This window comes from Vanessa cardui, chromosome 13, assembly GCF_905220365.1.
Source record: "Vanessa cardui chromosome 13, ilVanCard2.1, whole genome shotgun sequence".
NCBI classification, from domain to species: domain Eukaryota; kingdom Metazoa; phylum Arthropoda; class Insecta; order Lepidoptera; family Nymphalidae; genus Vanessa; species Vanessa cardui.
In genome coordinates, this window is record NC_061135.1 from 1,028,456 (window position 1) to 1,053,539 (window position 25,084).

Consider the following 25,084-nt stretch of genomic DNA (forward strand, 5'->3'; position numbering starts at 1 on the left):
GGGTTTTAAAAACACGATTTAGGGTTACGTAAATAGTTACGTTTTATAATAATAATTATTATTAAATAATTCACAATATTACTTATTAGTAAGTTATTAGAGACTAGAATAGTCGCTGGCAGTATTTTTGAATTTTAAATAAATTGTTTTATTACCACTTTTGTAAATAGTGATGGGTTTAAATTCTCTAGGTGTTATTTACATGGTTAGTAACTATATTGTTCTGTGTTTGTGAGAAGTTATTTTGTTTTGCAAGGTCTTGAAACATTTCACGTGCATTTAGGCTTGAGGTCGTATGTTAAATCTACTTTGTGGCTTTGTGTAAGCACATTTAAGTAGGTACTTACAAAAAGCAGTAACTATTATTGTTTAGCAGAATTTTTTAACTTTACCGTTTTATAAATTCAAATCATTTGAAAAAAATACTTTCAATACACGATGATAGATGATAAAAAACGTGGAGAAAATGACTTTATATTTTTAATTTTGAAACAAAACACCTACTGATTTTCTTTGCGGTTGTTGTTAGTAGAATCTGCATTGGCGGTGGTAGCTTCACTTAATATAGTCTGATATTTAACGATTTAAAAGTGCTTGTTAAATCCTATTCAAATACAGAATATTTTAATTGTGTTGTGTTTCGGTTTGAAGTGAGATTCAGAGGCCAGTGTCAATAAAATTACATGCACATCTTTGTTCCTGAGTTGGTGGATAAGAATTTATTACCATTTTTTACCAATTTATTTAATTTCTACTTGCTGTTGACTTAACAACGAGCGGTCCTATTGCCAGACTCTAATATCTACCAGCTTTGATATTAAAATTGACTCAACTCTTGTCGTCAGATTCCTGAACATCACCAGAGTTCAGCGTCCGTCTTCAGTGATGGCGACACTCCCGCGGATGACTCCAACGTACTCTCAGACGAAGAACGCACCAAGTAAGACTTCATTTACTATTAAATGCATTTATACAAAAAAATATTTACTTAAAGCCTAGTCTCTATATGAAAATTAGAAGAACATCTTATTGGTAAAATACAATTAAATTTTTTCTGAAAATTAATTGCTTAATTTTGTAAATTGTTGGTGAGAAATGTTCGGTCTTTAGTCTTTTGTTTATAAGTAAAGGACCAACGTTACGATATTGTCTAAATCTATATTGAATACATGGATAGTAACTTATTATGAAAATCGTATTTGCGTAACAACCACAAAACAATAAGAATCAAAACTCAAATTTTAGAAGTGCCTCGACTACAAATCAAGGGTGATTACTATTTATATAAAAATATGAATTAAAAATAGTTACTGTATCTTGACCGCTTAGTATGGTTATTTCTTATAGTTGGAATAGAATATAGATCTTTTTATACGTATACGAATACAATATTGTTCTCATTGCCTTTCTCATTGAGCTGTAGAGAGTATATTACCCTTCTCCCCTCTATTAAGCCATTTAAATGCGATATAATGCAATAAAGCCAGGGCTAAATAACAAATCACACAGTGGTCAAGTCGCATAGCGTTCACGCGGTCAGTGCTGCGCATGCGCAATGTCTGCGACTTAATGAGGAAGTGCACTCGTCCGTTGACCCGTTATCTCCTGCCCTTTTCGTAATCACAATGTAGGACATAGCTGGATCGCGAATATTGTAGTCTTCCGTACGTAGGAAGATACTGCTCCATGATAGAATATTCTATTTTACTGATGATAGAGCATTGTCCGTCGATTTGAGTTTAATATACATAGTAAATTAACAGCCTGTAAATTACCCACTGCTGAGATAAGGCCTCTTCCATTAAGGAGAGTTTGGGACATATTTCGCCACGCTGTTCCTATTTGGGTTGGTGGAATGCACATGTGGCAGAATTTCAATGAAATTAGACACATGCAGGTTTCCTCACGATTTCCTTCACCGCCGAGCCCGAGATGAATTATAAACACAAATTAAACACATATATATTTTTGCTTGCCTGGGTTTGAACCCGCAATCATCAGTTAAGATGCACGAGTTCTAACCACTGGGCCATCTCAGTGGATATACATATGTGACAGTAACTCTTTTTGTTACCTCTCCACGCTGTCCTTTGCGCCGGTATGTCCCCGGCAATTTTTTTAATTCATCCCTTGTAGTTAAAATTGGGGATAATGGTTTGTATCATATATTTAACGTATTATAAATTTTAGGCCAATAAATTATAATATATTTTAATTATATATATATGTATATGAAAATTATAGTTATTATTATCATCATTACACCTGGACAATGTCCCACTGTTGAACAAAGATCTTCGTAAGAATATGATCCACCAAGTTGCATCAACGCGGCTTGGCGAATAAACGTGTGGTATTTTTATTTAGCACATGTTTTCTGACGGAGTTTTCCTTATATATGAACACGAGAATCATAACTACAAATTAAGAATTAGATGACTTCCACTAATTTGTCCAGCGACTAAGCCATGGGATACATTTTCCTTAATATTCATTCATTATGCGCCAAGCAAGCCACGATGTGACTTCTAAATTATCAATCAGCTCTATAGATGAATTTTTTTTTATTAACGTCACTCAGAATCTGTTTACATAAACACAGATCTATCTTCTTCAATCATAGGTGATTTGACATTTGCGAGAAAGAGAGAGCATTATATAAACGTTTGTATGTAAAGCCGTATTAGTAAGAATTTATACTATAATATTATAAATGTGTCTGTGTGTGTCGCTCTTTCACGATCAAACCGCTGAACCGATTTTGATGAAATTTTGTATGCAGCAAATTTGAATTCCAAGAAAGGGCACAGGCTACATTTTTTTGCCACAGTAACAGCCAACCCCTAAAACGCGAGCTAATCTGCGGGCGACAACTCGAATTTTAGTGAAAATCGTTTTCTTATGCCAAGTTGCTTATAATATATGTATTAAGAAACCGTGAAGACACATACAAAATTGACTAAGTTTCAAATTTTATACAACACTTCACTAATGGCAGTTTTTGAAATCAATCGATTTAAATTACGCTAACAAATATTAGCGGAGTGTGCGCAGACTCTCGAGATAGTGTAGTATAAGTTGTAATGTAAAGTAACAGCCTGTAAATTTCCCACAGCTGGGCTAATGGCCTCGTCTCCTATTAAGGAGAGGGCTTGGAACATATTCCACCACGCTGTTCCAATGTCGGTTGGTGGAATGCACATGTGGCAGAATTTCAATGAAATTAGACACATGCAGGTTTCCTCAGGATTTCCTTCACCGCGGAACACGAGATGAATTATAAACACAAATGAAGCATTGGATCACATATATTGGTGCTTGCCTGGGTTTGAACCTGAAATCATCGGTTCACTGGGCCATCACGGTAGTATAAATTGTTGGTGTCGAACTTGTGTTTTTATAAATGTCAGCTTTCTTTTGGGTTTTCCACTGAACCGGTCAAGAACCCTTCAGCCTTCAGAGCACCCTTCCCCCATTAAACTAAACAAGCAATTGACACACATCGTGCAACGGTGATTTATCACTGACCATTATTGTATCATGTCTTGCGTTTGACACTTATTACTCAACAACGCTGAAATGAAGTGTAATGCTTTAACGAATAGGCATGGCCGACTATCTATGTTATAGCTACCGATAAAGTAAAAGTATTAGTTTTGAGAGAAGTGATAACTTAAGCTAATCTACATTAAATTATTTAATGTTAGAATTGTTTAAGAAAAGCTTAGGTTATAACTTAAATTTTATCTTTATTAGTTTTTTCTCACAGAGAATCTCGACTACAGTAATCAAGCTGTTAGCTAGTGGAGATTAATTGGATGGTGTATGTAATATTGTATATTATTATGCCGTAAGTGTCAAGTCGTTGTTAGTTTCCCAGAAAAAAAAAACAAATAAATCCTAATTCAAATGAAATTAAATAAAGATTACGACTATATTTTTTTTCTAAAAGATAAGTTGTGTCATGAATGAGTAATTGCTATGAAATAATTTCCAGGCGTAATTGTAGCATATTTTATTTCAATTGAAGTAAACGCTTACATGTGTATTTAATGTTAGTTTCCTGTGTTAATGATCTACGTCGCTGTCAAAATAATTGGAGAGTATTCTTTAGATATCTCCGGTCGTATCGCATTAAGGAGATACTATGGAGTCGCACGTGTTCGCGTTCATTCAACAGATTCTTACAAAATTCGAAACCTAATGACAGGTTTTGTTTTGATTTGATGTCATTGTAAAGTACTTGTATGTATTTGGTGGTAGGGCTTTGTGCAAGCCCGTCTGGGTAGGTACCACCCACTCATCAGTTATTCTACCGCCAAATAACAGTACTCAGTGTTGTTGTGTTCCGGTCTGAAGGGTGAGTGAGACAGTGTAACTACAGCACAAGGGACATAACATCTTAGTTCCCAAGGTTAGTGGCACATTAACGATATAAGGAATACTTAATATAATATTATATATATAAAAGCTAATATTATATATATAATATTTCTTACAGCGTCATTGTCTATGGGCGATGGTGACCACTTACTATCAGGTGGCCCATATGCTCGTCCGCCAACCTATACAATAAAAAAGAAACATACTGTTAGCAGTCATCACAACGGTTTCTGCATGGCCAGTCACTCTCTCGCTCTTTAATTTTCTTTTTTGTTAAATAATAACAATTTAATAAATTACAATTAAGAATCCTTTTTATTCTTCTGTACATCTAAGAACATTATGTTCTTCAAAATGAGACCAAAAGCGTTTTTTAATGTGCAGCTATCATCCCATAATCAATGGAACAAAAAAGGCTTACACTATTAACATAAAAGATTGTGAAACATTTGGCATCGGATATCAAATATCGGAGTGTGGGAATAGGTATTATGTCATTTACTCACACAATTGCGCTTTGTAATATTTCCTGCGTTGACTAGACTCTCTCAAAATGGCTGCTATGACTAAATGTCTTGTGTCAGAACTCCTGACTGACACAAAACATAAAAGTATAATTCGTGTATTTTCGTTTTTCGAGAGTAATGTCATTGTGACAAAGAAAGCGAAGTAAGCTTGTTCCAATGTTTTGTAGAACAAATTAAGAAAGAGGATAATTAAGTTCTATAGAGAAGATAAATTACCTGTATTGTAATATATCTCACGAAATTGTGAACTGTCGAAAGATTGTGAACGTTTTTTCAACTTACAATAACACATACAATTTGGATCGTTCATAATTTTTCGGTTATAACCTAACCGATTTTTTTTATAATTTAACTAAAATTTTCTTAGATTATACTACCGTATAATAATGCGTGAAATTGTAAGCATTATTTTATGGTTTACAATCTTTAAATAGTTAATAAATTCACGGGATAGATTATAATCTAACTTTATAATTTTACGGTGACAAACGTAAATAAAGAATTATTATGTTATAATAGCTAGTAGAACAATATATTTATTGCTATGCTCAGTCGTATTATGAAAACGATCATATGTTTATACGAGTTTTAAATAACAACTCACAGCCTATAGCAATGGCTCTAGCAGAAATACTAGCTTTGCGGTATTTTTCCAGAATATGTAATGTGTTGGACTTAACTTTCGTATAATATTTATTCTTAAAATTATCTTTATGTTTACAAAACGAAGAAGAATTTCATTATTATATCCTTACTAGTTGCTGCGTGTTTGCTTCATAGCAAATTTAATCAAATTCGGTTCAGCGGTTTGGTCGAGAAAGTGTGACCGACAGACAGAGTTACTTTCGCATTTATAATATTAGTATATATTTTAAATAGGCAAAAAAGATCACATTCTACTTAAAATTATTACTAAACAGTTTATTCAATCCCATATAACAATAACAATGATTATGACTTTATTATTTATATTATTTCTGTATAAGCATAATGTATAAATATTTATGTCCAACACGGTATGAGGATATGTTTATATAAAGCTATAAGTCCTGACTTCTCATAGTTTTTAACTGCTACCTTATTCTCAAACATACATGCAGCGTATTGGACAGTTTAACCAATCACCATTAAATTTTGAACGTATTTTTTCATGAAGTATTTTTTTTTATTTTATAACTCGCCACTCATAAACATCAATTCCTCTTTAAACGCTTGCATAATCTCTGCTGGGCTTTGCTAGTGATTTATAAGTACATATTATATTATATAATCTGTATTGGGTATACTTGGTAAGTACCCTCTCGTTATAGAGGGTATACATTTTTTGTGACCAAGGTTAGCGGTGATGTACATATGTCTATCGGCGATGGTGACCATAAGGAATATTTGTTCACGTATTATTTAAAAATTCGAACCAAAAAATTCATTACATCCTAAAGTACTCCTTACATCTCTTTGCAAACGTGCCAACTTCTATGAATAGAAGCATCTCTAGAACCGATTAGAGCTGCAAATATTAATAAAGTTATTTTTTTATGACAAAAATTTTGAATAAAAATTGTCGTGAAGATGGCCTGTCGTATACATACATATATAGATATTCTAGCTTGTTCTATAACTATCTCTCCTCACTACACACAGAACAATAAGGTTTATATACAACTTTTAGATTAAAGAACAAACGTAAAAGAAAAATCTTTGTTTTTCCGGTTACGAAAATTGAATCGGTTTTTCTCTACTCTCATGTTACTATATAATAACCTAGCTCTTGAATCACTTATGTACACTATATATCTACTACCTGCGTATTTAAGAAGAGTTTTCCATTCAGACAGAAGCGATTTTATTTTATACTATATAGAGAAAATAAGTAAAAAATATCCTGAACCAGATATATATATAAAGAGATTTTTGACCAAATTTTCTGATCAAATTTCGGTACATATGTATCACAATATAAAAGTTTCATATCAATTAGTAATTGTTTATTGTGAATCTGTTGAATATAAATAAAATTTTAACAAAAAGAAAAACCGACTTCAAACAAAACACTATCTTAAAACAAATGAATATGTACTAAAAAGTAATAAAAATAATTGCGTATTCAACATATTTTTAGAGTCCTCCTAAGTAAAATGAAATGAATAACATTAGACTACTTAAAAGTCGATTTACGATTATATAACGTAGTTATAGTTATTGTTATATTTGGAGCCGGTGTCAGCCACGGGTACCCGCTTCAACAATCAAAAGAAAGAAGCGATACGAGCCTCTTGATTGACCCAGTATAATATCGTATAAAAGGTAATTTGTAAGAAACATATTTCTTAAAGTATTCTCGTATTGTTTTTTGATAGATATACTAAAGGGTTTTCTTGGCTGACACCGACTCCAAATATAGCAATAATTATAACTTCATTATATAATCGTAAATCGACTTTTAAGTAGTCTAATGTTATTCATTTCATTTTACTTAGGAGGACTCTAAAAATATGTTGAATACGCAATTATTTTTATTACTTTTTAGTACATATTCATTTGTTTTAAGATAGTGTTTTGTTTGAAGTCGGTTTTTCTTTTTGTTAAAATTTTATTTATTTTTTGATTTTAAGTGAAGCTGATGTAGACTAACATTTTTTTCTTAATATGGATAGATTAAGCGTGCCGTTTATATGAATCAGAAACTACTTGGGGACAATTTCAAAAGAAACTTTCGAATAAACTACAAGGTACCACCCTCGAATGAGCTGTAATCGACCTCCGTAAAAAAACTTTGCAAAAGAGCTACTCGTATGCAGTGTCGTACATCATATGACATCCCATAATATACACAAAATTTTATTAAAGACAGTAAGAAATTCTGCCCCAAATAGCACCCTAACTGTAAAGCCGTTTAGGAGTTCCGTCAATACATAGTATAAAACAAAGTCGCTTTCTCTGTCCCTATATCTTTAAAACTACGCAACGGATTTTGATGCGGTTTTTTTTAATAGATAGTGTGATTCAAGGGGAAGGTTTGTGTATATAATAAATTAACAATATAGTAAAGAAACACTGACAATTTTAGAAGTTTGCAATGTGATGTCGTAAATAAACAAATTCTTTAGTATATTTAGTATCAGTTTTGCACCCGTGAGAAGTCGGGGCGGATCGCTAGTTAATTATAATATTCGATTATGACAATTACATGAACATAACCACGTTCCGGAAGGTGATTTAAATATCCAAGTAACCCATAAATAAAAGATTCGACCGAGTATTGCTAACGTAAAAAAAAAATACAGACGAATTGATAACCTCCTCCTTTTTGAAGTCGGTTGAAAAACGAACAAGAATCGTTTCTATATCTTATAATGTGATTATAAATGTTATGTAATATTTAAATGAAGTAAATTAATTGCTAAGAATACGTCACAATACGATCGATACCGAGAACTGTTAACATATATACATATATATGTATAATTATATGATAGCAAGTCCTTTCAAGGATATCGAAGTATTGACTCAGTGGCTTACTTAGCTGCCAATATGATCTTCGAGATTCGATTCCTCGCAAAGACATTACTTTTGTCGTATATTAGAACTAAGCGTTATGATTGTTGTATGATAATTAAATATAGGGTAAAATATTTTTCTAAAAAATAACACCGATTTCAAAGTGATTACAAAATATAATAAAATAATTTGATTTAAACATGTATTATTGCCCCGATTTCTCCAGGATTACATCATCAGACTCTGATATCTTCATCGTGGTACTATTCCGGGAGTATCTTCTTTCTAACTAAAAAATCATCAAAATCGGTTTATAAATAGCGAAGTAATCGGCGAACAAAATTAAAAAAATAAAATGTACTGGTCGAATTGAGAACACTCCTTTTTTTGAAGTCGCTTAAAAAATATATATAATTTTCATAAATGAATGTCACACTTTTTTTGTAAATATCTGAGACAAAATCCGGATTTTTGCAATGTTTTGATTTGAGATGGTTAATTTAACATCTTAATAAGCTTTCTATAACGAAGGTTTAAAGAACTCTCGTAAAGAAATATTGTTGATTCGCTGAAATAAGGTGCGTTTAAATAATCATATGGTGCTTAAATTTCTTTGGACTACACAAAGGTGAAATCAAAGTCGATTTTGATATTGTTTTGTTTAAAAATTAATTAACAAAGGTCATATTTTATACTGATTTGAAATTGTTATTGTTTTCTGAAGCGTTATTGAGACAAACTACGAATTATAAGATAACTCGACAAGAATCACCGAATTTTCATTTTCTTAATTTATTTTTATAATTCATCTTGTTTTTTGGAGAAGAACAATGCAAAACCTGCATACGTCTAATTTTAACGAAATGAAATGCATTGGAGCAGTGTGGTGGAATAAGTTCCAAACGTTCTACAAAAAGGCCTTAGCTCAGATGCAGGATTTACAGATTCTTATAGTTATATATAGACATAAGAGACTTTTACAAAACGATATATGTAGATGTATGTATTTATTTAAATTTAAACTAGGGACCAACTTAATGCTGTAGAAAAGCATTAGAAGAAATGATTAAAAGAAGGTTTAGACAAAAAATATTTATAGCAATGAAACGGTCTTTAAAATTGGAAGCAGCTAGTGAATTATAGATAAAAAAAATATCAATGAAACTACTTGACCGATTTTAATGGTACTAACACTGTTCCCTAAGTTACTTAGATTAGGAATGACCAATCACGGTAGCATGCGTGAGCGATCCCGTGGCGTCCGCCGAAAGACGGAGAGGGTAGCGCTAGTTTTTTAGTGGGTAAACCCGGTGTGCTTGCGCGCACTCGGCGTTCAGGGCTCCGGGGAGTCACACCCCCCCCCCCTTTACATCACGTGGGGGAAGCGCGTAATGCGTTTTTCCAGCGAGAAAAAAAAAACGGATTAAAAATGACCATCTCAATACGACTTTTAGTTTTCTAGAAATTCGTGGACAAATATACACTAAAAAAATTAAGCACTAGTGTTTGGATACCTAAATCATACTGAAATATAATTAAATTCTAACAATTTTACATTAGATGTAAAACTAAACCGACTTCTAAAAAACCTCCTTTTTTAAGAAGTCGGTTAAAATGGTGATTGGTACGAAATCAAACTTAGAGTATTAATACATATACGAATAACACATATGTTTGTATATAATACAAATTTAGATACTTAGACAGGTAATAAACACTCTGTAATAGTGCCATTCAAATACAAACGTAAGCAATAAGCGATTTGAAATTCATTGCCACGTGTTCTGCATTGTGATGTATGCAAATTTAACCCTAAGTGTTCAACACAATCGTTGCTCGTATTAAAGTACACTGAAATAATAAATAACAACTTAAAACTCTAAAAGTTTAAAGATTAAACATGAGAGTTCCATGAAGATTTATAGTAATTTTTTGGTGTGTTTACATTATAACAAGTTTAGCATATATTAATGTTATAAATGTAAAAGTAGCTCTGTCTGTCTGTCGTTCATTCACGACCAAACTGCTGAACCGATTTTGATGAAATTGGTGTGAATGGTGTGAAGCAAACTTGAACTCCAAAAAAAGGACTTAACTACTTTTTTTCCAAACACATAACAATCAACACTAGTAGGAAATAATCATTTCTTACATCGTCAATATGGAACAACTTACGAAATATTATGTCCCTTGAGTTACGCTGCCATTCGGTGCCTAGCCAGATGGCCTTGCAGAATGCCTAACAAACAATTAAATACTGGGTCATCTCATGATACTGATATCTGGTGACTGGCTGGTATCTCTCCAGATAGATTTTCACAAAGTTTTACCACGAGTGCAAGCCCGTCTGGGTAGGTACCACCCACTCACCAGTTATTCTACCGCCAAGTAACAGTAGGTACTCAGTATTGTTGTGTTCCGGTTTGAAGGGTGAGTGAGCCAGTGCAACTGCAGGCACAAGGGACATAACATCTTAGTTCCCAAGGCTGGCGGCACATTGACAATGTAAGGAATAGTTAATATTTCTTACAGCGTCATTGTCTATGGGTAATGGTGACCACTTACCATTAGGTGGCCCATATGCTCGTCAGCCAACCTATATAAAAAATAACTTGACCACCTTCTGTAGATAAGTAACGATAATTTTACCATTACTACTAACAGAATTTAATCCATATAAATATTTATTTAGTAACATTTTTAGTAGTAATAAATGACCTAGAACACTTTTAAATCTATCTGGGTTGTGTTTTAAGATTGACATTGCTAATTGATATTTGTTTATAAAATCATTTATTAAGTAACGTATCGCTTTAAGTCAATTTTGCAAACTAGAATATTTTAATTGATAAAATAATATCTTAAGATATGAAAGTAAAGTAATACGCAGTTATCATCCCACTGCTGGACAAAGATCTCTCTTGAGAAGGTCTGGAGTTTACTCTTACTTACCTTAAATAAAAATGTTAGATTTTTATGAACAATGTGCAGGTTTCCTCACGATGATTTTCTTCAACGATTACGAGATGAATTATAGTTACAAATTAAGCACATTAATCCATAAAGGTTTGAACTCAGAATCATCGATTATGATTCACTTTTTGTTACCATTAGGCAACGGCTTAATAACTATTTGCACAAAAAGTCAATATAATCTAAGGTATTTATTTTTTACAACTTATTAAAATCGTATGATATTTAACCTTCATGTATTAACATAAAGGATGTATATGAAATATTTGAACTGCATTTATTAAATTAGTTAGAGTTGCACTCTTTATCGTCGAGTGTTTAAATTTCACTATGCCATCGCCACTAGCGTCAAGCCGGTCAGTATGTCTTGACGCATGCGCAGTGACACGGAGTTTGTGTGCTAACTTTATGCGTAGGATCGTGCTACTTTGAAAGTGAGTGATTTTCTTTTGAAACATACTTGTTTTGTATAAATAATTCATCAATTAGTTGAAAAGAGTGACAGTTACATTTATTAGTGTTATAGTTTAATTTTCTTAAAGAATAATTTAAATGTCTTCGATTTTTGAATGAAGTGTGATAAAACAAAGTGGCTTACTGATCTGTTCCTATGTATGCTTAGATCTTTAAAACTACGCAACGGATTTTGATGCGGTTTTTTTTAATAGATAGAGTGATTCGAGAGGAAGGTTTTTGTATGTAATACATGGCCAGTATAGTAAAGAAATGCTGATAATTTTAGAAGTTTCTAATGTGATGTCGTAAATAAACAAATTATGTAGTATCAGCATTGTACCCGTGCGAAGCCGGTACGGGTCGCTAATGAGAAAAAATTCAAATAGATTTTTCTTTAGGAATTAATTGTTATATAATGCTATCTCCGTCTTACGAATCTGGAACCAACGATGATAAAAAGAGAGCAATCAATGTCACTAAACACACGCTGTGTGAAAACAATAAAACCTTTTTAGTTGAAATGAGAATTTCAAATAGATATTACCTTAAAAACTGTATCCGCGATTCTGTATTTAATTTATTCCAAATTAAATAACATTAAGTATTACATATATTACGTACAATAATATTTATATGTGTAACACTTAGGTGCACACATTGAAAGAATATACATAATTTATGAATACATATAATACTATTTTATTACATTTTATGTTTATTACTTAATTGTGTTCCACATTCTTACATAACATTATGAATATACCTATATTATAAATGTAAATAAACTATTTTTTTGGTCTCGTAGCAAATTTATAACGCCGATGATATCAGGATTCTGAGGAACTGGGTGGAAGCTCATAGAAGTTCAGTAGTTATTGGGTTTTCAAAAAAGATTTTTCTTGGAATCAGCTTGGAGTGTGGAACAAGGCAGTGTATGTACTTCCGTGCCTCATAGCGTATGGAAAGCCATTAGTCCTGCACTTGATGTCTATTTTCTTAAATAATTATTATTTATTGTACACACAGAGATATTAAAATAAATGCAACATAGATTTGGCCTTAATAGAACAGGCGTACAATTCTGGCGACCTTATCGCTACATAGCGATCTCTTGTTAGTCAACCAATGGTGTAGGATAGGGTAGGTCATAGAATATGAGGTGGGTGGATTATTAATAACTGTCTTTTAAGTCGTGTCGATTTTGGTGTTCTTTAAAATTATTAGAGTAATTGGATATAGAGTCCAGTAGTTTTCCTTGCTTCAAATCAAATAAATTTTATTCAAGTAAACTTCACAATGAAGCGTTTTTGAATCGTCAATAATTTAATACTACCGCCGTTTCGAAAAGCAGAAACGGCAAGAAACTCGCATAGTTGCTCTTTTCAAATAAACAGATTTACAATGCTGTTATTTATAGTAATTAGTTTCATATGATGGAACCCGAGACTAACTCCAGGCGTTTCTTTCTAAAAAGTACTCTTTTAATGGATAATATGATTTATTCTTTAAAAAAGTCTTAATAATTTTTTAAATTTTGAAAATGGTAAATTGATTTTATTTTTGAAGTCGTTAGACATCATCAACATTATCATCAAACATTTACAAATAAGCTATGCAAGACACGGACTCGAATACTTAATTTTTTCGCTAAAATATGTTGGTTTTAAATGGAGGTTGAAGATTTTGACCAATAAATAAATAAATAAATAATGTTATAAAAGACACACATTCATTAATACATGAATTTTTTGCACATACTTGTGCTATCATTTGAAATTTTTTTAAAATAACCCGTACGCAAGGATTACTGACCATTCCTTAGTTCCTTACATCGCCAATGACCCACCAACCTTGGTTCCAATCAATCACCCTTACAAAAATATTTCTGATTTGCGGTAGAATACAACAAGGTACCCAGGCCTGTTACCACATACACATCTTTACTAAAAAGCAATACTATCCCCAGAAAGTATGAAGATGGTCCTTAATTCAGACTATACAGCTAAAATTTATACAAAGGAGCGCTTAAGTGACGGTAATTTACTCTGACTTTACCAGTTAGTGTACTTTACGACTGAGCGCCTGTTTCCTCTGAATTTCATTGACCTATGCCTAGTCTATTCAAATCGAAAGTAAAAAATAATCAAATCTTAGACTTACATACCTCGCGACTTGAAATATCTCATAAAAGTAAAAAAGTAAAATAACAGCATGTAAATTTCTCACTGCTTGGCTATAAACACAAATTAAGCACATATATATAGTGGTGCTTACCTGGGCTTGAACTCGAAATCATCGATAAAGATGCACGCGTTTTAACCACTGGGCCATCTCGGTTTAGCTCATATATTATGACAATACAAACAGTTTTCGATTTAATATATCTTTAAGTATTATACAATTATATTCCACTTATAATAATACTAAAATATATTAAGTGAACTTAATATATTTTTTTAAATGACGATTCAAAAGTGCTTGTAAAAGCCTACTTGAAAAATGTATGTATTTATTTGATTTTATTTGAGATATACTTTAATTTTAATTCCAAAGTTCTGCAGAAAAACATTTTAATATTAAAATCGCTTAAAAATACCATAGATTATATAGGAGACAAACACATCGTCAAATCAATGACGTAGTTGTTTATTTGACTTGTAAGGTTCCTGTGATTCAAATAGGCTATAGTTATTGTTTTGCTAATCGTTAATAGTCACATACAAGGCGTAGTCAATTACATGTATAAACTTTAGATATAGCAAAAAGGATATAACTTAAATAAAAGATTGACGACCTCCGTGGTCGAGTAGTGTGTACACCAGTTTTCATGGGTATGCCACTCCAAGGTGTCGGGTTCGATTCCCAGCCAAATTGATATAGAGAAATTTCAGTAATTTTTTATGTTGTCTTGGGTCTGGGTGTTTGTGATGTCGTCGTTACTTCTGATTTTCCTTAACCGAAGTGTGTTAGTTACTTACATTGGGATCAGAGTAATGTATGTGATTTTGTCCAGTATTTATTTATTTATTTAAAGATATTTGTTAGGTTTTACCTTTTAAAGATTGTAAAACATGATTCAGCTTAACATAAAACGATAATGTTTCGATGGTTTATAATCTTTCGGTTATGTTGGTGTTTTTGAAAATTGAAATGAAACTTTAACAGTTCAACAGTTTTGAAAAATAATGCGTTGAATTGCAAACTAATTTACGGTCAACTATCTATATACTTATTTAAGTGTGAAATTTAAATATTTCTTATGTAATTAAAGGTTATTGTGTGTAAAATGATACGTGAAGGGTTATAGGTAAATATATATGTTACAAAAAATTTGATGTGATTGACCTCGAGTGTCGATACGAAATAATTTTATGACGCTACTTGAAATTATGTAAAAGCGAGTTTAATTTTTTATGATTCACGCCGAATGAGATCTCTGTCGATAGTATAATTAATACAGGAAATATTTCTATTAATGTCAATGACCCTTGTGTTGTATGAAGTTCCTCTGAACTTCTGAAGCCTTCTTTTGTTCTTGAGGCATATTACAACAAATTATATAATATGGCGAAAATTAGATATGTATAGTTTAATAATATAAACGCTTTATGTAGACACTAACTCTACCCGTGCGAAGCCGGACTTGGTACCTAAATACATAGATATTTCAATACTACAAAGCCAGGGGAAATGAAAGATTATTCCCCGACCGCAACGCTTTTATTAAAACATTTACATATATGACCTATATTATTTCAAAAATACATAACGATAGCGCGATTTAATCTACTACTAACGCCCTCTAGTTTAAAATATAACAATTAACATATTTTTAATAAGTTAAGTTATTAGACAATTTCATCTTATAACTTTGAACTAAAGTATGAGTTTGTTAAGGAAGAGCGACTTCTTCTGGCAAGGGTGCTCACGGCACTCAACCGAGAAATTCATTAAAATCACAAACAGACATCTCAATTTTATTTATCATACATAATCCAGATTATTTTCACAATACACGTCCTCGTGTGACAGATTTCATCTTCCGTGACGTCACTCGACCTTGTCCAGAAACTGGAATCCAAGGTAATAAGGAAACAACACAGGAATGCCAGTCGGTGGAAATGAGTTACAAGCGAAACTTATAACACTACATAGATGATAGCAATATGAGCCATATATCATATCATATCATAGTTTAAGTACTAATTTGCTATGCAATAAAACATAAATTTGAGAATAGTTCGATTATTGAACAGATAAATTTTCGTGCGTCGAATTGACCTATAGAACCTATAATGGCGGGTTCAAATCCTCGCAAGCAGTACTGAAATTTTATGTACCTAATCACTTATGTTAATTGAGCTCGTACTCAAGGACGAAGGCCTTGCTTGTGTCAGGTGACATTCTCCCACATTTAACGTGTATCCGTCAACTTGCATTGGCTTCGCGTGGTTGCATAAGGTCCAAAACCATTTCCTCATAAACATGAATAAAGGATTTAACTCAGCATTGGGTCTGTTATTTTTTACACAGTTTTTTTTATTGTAAGCAGATTAAACATCATGTGTGAAAGCAATTGCTGCGAAATTTACAACGGAGTTGCTACTTCGCGATAAAATTTGTTTGCTTTTAATATGTAGGAAGTATTCACGTATAAATTAGATTGTAATAGACACTAACAAAATGAGTTTCATGTTTGATATACAATGCTTAGTGTTACCTTATTACTTAGTTTAGAATGCCTCTCCTTTGTATAATACTTATTACATTTTTATGGCTTTTATTTAGAATCTTTACATACACACATCTTTACGTTTAAATACATCCTTATTATATTAAAATAGACGGACTCATTTAAAAATTTATCACCTCTTACAAATAGATTTTCGAATACGAGCTTAGATTTTAATTAACCTATAATTAAAGTAAATTACGTATTACCCACATAGATTTTCAACCCCCGAGCTCTATTAACCCTTTACATTCCATTCAATAGAGTGACGGATCTTTCTCAGTCGAGTGAGAGAATGGAGTGCGCTTGTATGTGAAACACACTTGACTTCCGAAATTCTCTCAATAGTCTAATATGTCATACACAGATCTAATCAGACATATCCTCGTTATCTTCCAGAGTACCTCTCAGATCACCTCGTCGTAAATCAACAGCTCCTCGAAGATTCAGATCGGAATTCAGCATGGACGACGACGAGTATTCCCCAAGTAACTCGGTGACCAGCGTGAACTCACTGGCTAGTTTGCTGAAGGAAAAATTACAGGTAACGTCCATTATTTCCCATTAACCACATAATATTATAAGAAATTGAAATGTTATTAAAATCCTGTGTAAGCTTAAACTATAAAAAAATAAGTTTCAATAATCTATCTGTAATTTATATATCTGTGAGTCGAGATGGCCCAGTGGTTAGAACGCGTGCATCTTAACCGATGATTGCGAGTTTAAACCCAGACAGTGCTTGTCTGGGTTTCATTTGCTTAATTTGTTTTTATAATTCATCTCGTGCTCAGCGGTGAAGGAAAACATCCTGAGGAAACCTGCATGTGACAAATTTCATAGAAATTCTGCCACGTGTGCATTCCACCAACCCGCATTGGAACAGCGTGGTGGAATATGTTCCAAACCTTCTCCTCAAAGGGAGAGGAGGCCTTTAGCCCAGCAGTGGGAACATACAGGCTGTTGTTGTTGTTGTTGTTAATCTATCTGAAACTGAGCATGGTTGGATCCTTGAAAAAAAAAAATTGTATATGGATTCAAGATAAGTCGAGTCGGGTCACTAGTACTATACAAAACATAATATGAAAGATAAAGAGACAGAGAGAGACGGCTAGAGGAGATATAACGGGATTTCTGTCAGCTCACTCTTCTGCAAGCCTGACAAAAGAACTTCGTTCAAAAATAATGAAGGAATTCTAATTTCAAATGTAAGTCCCTTGAAGTCCGTATAAATTAAACGTCGAATGGTAGTAGTGGCCAGATGCACGAGAGTAATGCTAGACGACAGGATACTCGTGATGGCAAAGTCCGTCTCAGAAGGTCCGGGCGTCGACGCACCTCTCGTGGGTTGGGTGCTGCCACAGATATCGTGGATAAACGGGGTACCAGAATGCGGAAAGACGACTCACATTGTCAGGAATTTTGATGAGGATAACGAAGTGGTAATCATCTCAACAATCGAAGCCACCAAAGATCTGAAAGAACAACTTACACGCCGATTTGGCGAAAAAGCTAAATCAAGGGTACGAACTATGGCATCCGTGCTAGTAAACGGGTTCAACGAGAGCACAAAGTGCAACCGACTGACGGTCGACGAAGCCCTCATGAACCACTTCGGAGCCATAGTAATGGCGGCACAGCTGTCTGGAGCTAGTGAGGTGGTCCTTATCGGAGACATCAAACAGTTGCCTTATATCGACAGAGAAAATCTGTTCGAAATGAGGTACTGCCGGCCAAGCCTGACAACAAACATCACCCGCGAGTTATCCTGTACGCACCGAAACCCCCTGGACGTCGCATACGCCATTAGTGAGGTTTACCGTACCATCTACTCTGCAAGCTCTATAATCCACTCCCTCAAAATGATGAGATTCACTGACGCCAACATACCATCCGACCAAACCGAAACCCTATATCTGGTCCATACGCAGGAGGAAAAGAAACTCCTGATGGACCAGGGATATGGAAAAGGAGAAGGATCAGGCGTCATGACCATCCACGAATCTCAGGGACAGACCTACGGCGACGTTATCATAGTCCAGTCGAAAAATGTGAGGTTCCGTATTCACGAAAGCGTTCCTCACGCAGTTGTGGCAATTACTAGACACACTAACACCTGTGTCTACTACACGGACAATGGTGACGACGCTATCCGCAGATTCATCGGCCGAGCGGCGGGTGCTTCAGAAAGGACCATCCTAGAGCACAGCCTCAAGACATCTATACATAAACGCGACATCAGAGTCGCCGAGGCCGTGCTCTCTCTGATCAAACGCGGACCAGGACCCGCTGGATTGTAGTAATCCGAACACATATACTGCTATATATTATTTATATATTATTTATTATAGTTTATATATTATTTATTATACATTAGTATATATTATTTAATAATAAATTAAAAAAAAAATCAGTGTGGGCCACGTCTCCCAAGAAGACGACAAAAATGATTTCCAGCGAAGGTCTGCTGTTGTTTAGTATAAATATAAAACGCCAAAATGAAATTGAATATAAAATGTAAAAAAAGGCACGGGCATCTGCGAGCCTGTGGATGTTGTATTTGAAATAAAAAAAAAAAAAAGTCGAATGTTAAATATTCCTAAACTTCCATCAAAACGAGCTTAATATTTTTTTTATGTGGACCACATTTTATATCGCAAACGTCGCCCATACATGAAAGTATCAATGATAATATATGACGAAGCTTATATACATAAGCCATCAAATCCGTCCCTCTGTTTCTGTATCCACACCAATAACTCATAGCGCTGCCAAAATATATTGCAGTCACTATGTTTAGCTGAAGTCACTGCGGGCAATAAATCAAGCGGGATTCACTCGATCGTTTTGATGATTTCCATAAACACAAAACATGTTTTAAATAACTTGCTGAGTCTCTTTCTTTGGTTTTAGATGTTTTATTGAACTGGAGCAAAAATTATTCTCAATAATTACTGTTCCTGTATTTTTGTGTGTTATTTCCGCTGTTTAATAACTTAGCGTATTGACTCTATGTTGTATATGTATTTTGTTTCTTTTCTCTTGAGACTCTGTATATAGTGTGCAAATCATCATAATCATATCATATAAAGTGGGCAAAATTGTGATATCTGTATGTGCATCAATTTAGTAATTGTACACTTAGTGAATCAACTACTTATTTCGTTTGTAATGATTACAATTATTATGTTCATAATCTGCTATTTCACACATCTTATGTCCTTTCCTAGAGTTTAAGCCATATCTATAAAAAAAAACAGCAATATTAATAGTGGTTAAACTCTAATTACGTTATTATAGCGTTTATAAAATAAAATAGCTCGATAAAAATTTTTAAGTTGTAATTGAACAGTCAGATATTATTTTGGTCACGAAGCGTCTAAATCGTTTCGACTGTAAAACGTTTATGTAAATTTCGCCCAGATGGGGAAATATGTATTTTATCTTTGGTTTTTTCGTCTATTCTACCTAGAATATCAAAGAATCGTATTTACTGAATAAGGAATTATTTATTTTATTTATTTATTTATTTAAACTTTATTGCACAACTATTTAACAAAAAATAAATTGAGCAAAAGGCGGACTTAAAGCTATATAGCCTTATCTACCAGCCAACCTTAGCACATGCAAGAAAGAGCGTACAGTAGATGCATAAAGCCATCCTTATATTGAATTACATTACACATACATACATATACACATATATATATATATATAAACATACATACACTTACATAAATATATATATTATAAATATATACATATAACATACATTTAATAATATACTAATGATAAAGTAACAAAAGGTTAACAATAATACTAAAAGAACAGTGTAATAATAACAGCTTAAATAAAATAAAATAAAAGGGAACGAAACCAAGTAAGGCGATAAAAGCTAAGACTTATATTTGTTTAAGAGAAATTGTTTTACCCTACTTTTGAACAGATCTTTAGAGGACGTTTCTCTGATGACGACTGGTAATTCATTCCAAAGTCGTATAGCGTTAACAGTGAAAGAATTAGATACAAAACCAGATGTGTGAGGAGGAATAGAAAGAAGAAGGTTATGAGAAGAACGAAGATGCCTAACATGAGTATCGGAAAGAAAATTAAATTTGGACTTAAGATAAGAAGGAGCAAGTGGATTATAAACAAGAGAGTGTAGAATACATAGTATTCTTAAATGCCTGCGATCTTTAATGGGTAGCCAATTAAGCATTAACCGATATGAAGAAATGTGCTCAAATTTACGGAGGCCATATATAAATCGTATGCAGGTGTTATGCAATCTTTCGAGTTTACTTAAAAGTGTTACATTAAGATCGGGGTAACATGCATCACCATAATCTATAATTGGTAACAACAGACAATTTGCCAGTTGGATTTTTGATTTAATAGGCAAAAAGTTCTTAAAGCGCATGATGGAGTGTAGCGTGGCATAAAACTTGCGCGAAACCTCATTTACTTGGTCAGACCATTTCAACGAGTTATCGATTAAAACACCCAAATCTTTAACCTTAGATGAAATAGGTATAACAGTGTTATTAAATAGTAAATCAGGTAAGGGTGGTAGGCTTTGAATTAAAGCTAACTGCCTAGGGCTCCCAATAATAATAGCTTGGCATTTTGATGGGTTAACACTAATTCCATAATTTTTTGACCAAGAGGCAATACGAGAGAGATCGTTATTAAGGGCGGAAATAGTGTCAACCAGGTGGTCTACGCTGCACTGTTTATAAAGCTGCAAGTCGTCGGCATAAAGATGGTACTGGCATGAAAGAATTGAGGAAATAGAGTTAATAAATAATGAAAATAGTAGTGGAGAAAGAATACCGCCTTGAGGAACACCAGCAGCAACATCGCACCAGTCCGATCTATCGGTTCCAACACAAGTTGCTTGCTTGCGTCCCCGAAGATAAGAAGAAAACCACTGGAGAGCGATGTCTGAGATGTTTATGCGAGATATAAGAGAGAGTAATAAGTCATGATCGACAGCATTAAACGCGTTACTAAAATCGATGAGTATGAGAATCGTCACAGTCTTGTTTTCCATACCCTCTCTAATATCCTCTGTAACTTTAATTAGTGCAGTAGTAGTGCTATGGCAATGGCGAAAACCAGACTGAAGTGGATTTAATAGGTCGCAGGACAACAGATATTCAGATAATTGAAAGTGGACAATGGATTCCAAAATTTTCGAGAGAAAAGGAAGGATGGAAATAGGACGATAATGGGAAGGCGTAGAGGGATTTGGAATCTTAGCTAGTGGTAGAACTAGGGCTTTTCGCCACAGTTCGGGAAAAGTACCAGTGCGTAAGGAAAAATTAATAATGTGGGTTATTAAAGGTAATAATGTTTCTAAAATGTGTAAAATCATCGTGCGACCTATCTCATCACATCCAATTGCTTTAGATTTAATTGCCATAATACGTTTCCGAACGTCAGCATCACTCACCAGGGTGAAAGAAAATGAAGTGTCCTTACATATTGGCAGGCAATGAATCTTTGAAAGAGTATCGAGTTTAATATTGTCATCGTAAACAGGAGGAGACTGGAAGTGGCGATTAAGATTATTAATGTCAATAGAAATATTGTTGGAAGAGTTGGAATTTTTGCCGATGCCAATAGACTTCAGAAATTTTAATGTGTCTGAAGGAGACGAGTTACAAATTTTATCAGAGATGTATCGGCGTTTATAAGTTCTGCACATCTGGTTACACCTATTTCTTGCAGCCTTATAGACAGACCAGTTAAGTTCTGTACGGTCAGACTTAAATTTACGAAATGCACGATCCCTTTTTGCCATGGCATTCCGGATATCACTGTTTATCCAAGGCGCAGACCCTCGGTTTTTTATTTTTACTAAACGCAAGGGAGCATGCATGTCGTATAGATTAATTAAATTAGAGCAAAGAAAGTCCAGCTTATCATCGATCGTATCCAATTCATATATCAGATCCCAATTAATTTTAGTAGCATCTGTCTCTAATTTATTAAGATTAAGGTTGGAAAAATTTCTTAAGGATGCAGTTTGAACTGTAGGCTTAGGACTTTTAATGCTATAGGATACGTAAACTAAGTCGTGTTGAGAAAAAGCAGGAGCAGAAAGTTGGCCATATTTAACAACACGTTTAACGTCAGAACAGAGTATAAGATCTATGAGAGAATCTGAAGTTAAGGTGTGATGTGTTGAAGATAGCTGTAGAATTTCAATGTTCACTGAATTAACTATGGAGCGCAATTTAGTCGCTCGAGTGTCATTCTTCATCAAACACGTGTTGAAGTCACCCATAATTAAAAGTTCATTGTAGTTGGCTAAAAGATTCTCGAAAATGTCTTCTAGTGTTGAGAAATAGTCAATAGTGGGAGGGCAATATACTACACCCAGGACTATTTTCCTTCCACAAGCAATTTCCAAAAAAAGAAATTCAGGGGAAGGGTTAGAAGAAGAAGAAGACTGGCAGATGATTTTATAGCTAAATTGGCTTTTTAAATAAATGGCGACACCACCACCTCTCCTCCCAACACGATCGTTTCTTACTAATACAAAACCAGGAATGGGAAAACACGCTGAAGAAAGTGAAGGTTTTAACCATGTTTCAGAAATTAAGAGAGCATGAATACAGTTAAGATTAAAAGAACTTAATAAGTCCGTGTAATGACTAGGCACACTTTGAGCATTAATATGGCAAACATTAAATTTTTTATCTAAACCACAAAATTCGGCGGTTAGAGTATCCCCTAAAGTTATCAATCTGTAATTGTTATTACTATGAGAGCTATTAAACGATTCATCCCCAGATTCAGCTGAGTAATAAGAGTCATCGCTTGACATCATATTATGTTGTGTGTTTGTATTTACTTTAAAAATATATGTATAAATAATGAATAATGAATAAAAAATATATATATATATATATATTAAAAAAAAAAAAAAAAAAAAAAAAATAAAAAAAAAATATGTAATAAAAATAAAAAAAAAAAAAATTATAATAAAAAAAAAAAAAAAACTAAAACAATGCGCAGGAATAAAATCTCTTTTTTGCACTGACTGCTGGACTTGGCACTTCAACAAAAGCATTACAGCAAAAAGCATGAACTTATACAAACTATAACTAATGAATTCTACAACTATTGTCTAAAGACAAAAAAAAAAAAAAATAGCAAACAACACAAACGTAGTAAAATTAAAAAAAAATAATAATAAATAACAAAGCCATGCAACTAAGCTATTCACAATTTACAAGTAAAAAAAAAAAAACATTACAAAAAACATGGAATAAAAAAAAAAAAAAAAAAAAGCACAATACGTGAGTGGCTGTACTACAAAAATCAGAAAAATTCTAAAGATATACGTATGTATCTATTATTATGTAAGAAAAAAAAAAAAGGAATTTATATCTAGATATATACGTAAATATCTAATAGATAATTGTCAAAATATCTTTGAGTTGTCAGTGTTGTTACTCAAATGTAGATATATAACAAGGATGGCTCAAAAGACCAGAATCCAAGTTAAGGTTGTCATATTGACGTACGCTTGTCAAACTAATTTTAAATCAAATTGAAATATTTATCTCCTAAGGTAGTTTGTAAAAAAACATATATAGTAAAATAGCATATATAAAAGTGATTCGTTAAGCATTACAAACACGCAAAATCATATAAAGTACGTAATTGGTTATAAAAAACTAAAAAAATATATATATAATAGAATCATCTACAACTAACATTAATAAGCACAATAACAAACAATTCACAAAGCACACAGTTCATTACAAAACGAAAAGAAAATAAATATTGAAACAAGAAGATAAAGACAAAAAAAAAAAAGGCTAGCCTTACAGCTTTTTTGCTACATTTCTACGAGTGACAATACTCGAAGTAGGACTGACCTTCTTGGAGCGTTCAGGTGGCCTATCTGATGGAGCTTTGTTGCTAGAACCACTGTCTGATGCCGTCATTTTATTAGCAGTTCGCTTCTCAGGAACCGATGAGTTACCACATTTAGGGAACTTTTTGATTAAATCGTCCAAGGTTTCTCTGTTAAGGAGTCGTTTTCTATCATTGTTGGGAAGTTTAACATAAACAATGCCGTTATGAGTCCAACTGTTAGAGATACCGAAGTGTTTTCTGGCTGCACTGAAAATAGCTTGACGTGACTTTGTCAAAAACTCACTAATTGACACACTAGACGATTTAAGTTTTTTCTTACTGCTCCATATTAACGACTTAGTATGAATATCACCAAATCTAACTAGAACAGGCCGCATTTTGTTTCCGGATTTCACTCCTAAGCGATGACAGTATTGGATTGATGAAGACTGAATTTCAGGGAGACCAATTGTATTATGAACAATATCTATTATGGAGGAAACAAGATTTTCACTATCGGATTCTTGAATTCCGTTAAACAATAAGGCATTCCTTCGAGTGTGGTTGTCAATATCATCAATCTGAGTAGCGAGATTCAGTGTGAGGGATTTTAATAAGTCAAGAATATTAAACACTGAAA

General features: G+C 33.3%; 1 protein-coding gene across 3 annotated transcripts in view; it reads left to right on the top strand.

Annotated features, from left to right (window-relative positions):
• LOC124534700 (myogenesis-regulating glycosidase) overlaps positions 1–25,084 on the top strand; it is a 45,378-nt gene that overhangs the window by 13,223 nt on the left and 7,071 nt on the right. For all 3 annotated transcript variants that reach the window (XM_047110682.1, XM_047110683.1, XM_047110684.1), the window contains 2 exons: positions 846–940; positions 16,969–17,113. In XM_047110682.1, the coding sequence (XP_046966638.1) occupies positions 846–940; positions 16,969–17,113 (240 nt within the window). The remainder of the gene's footprint in view (positions 1–845; positions 941–16,968; positions 17,114–25,084) is intronic.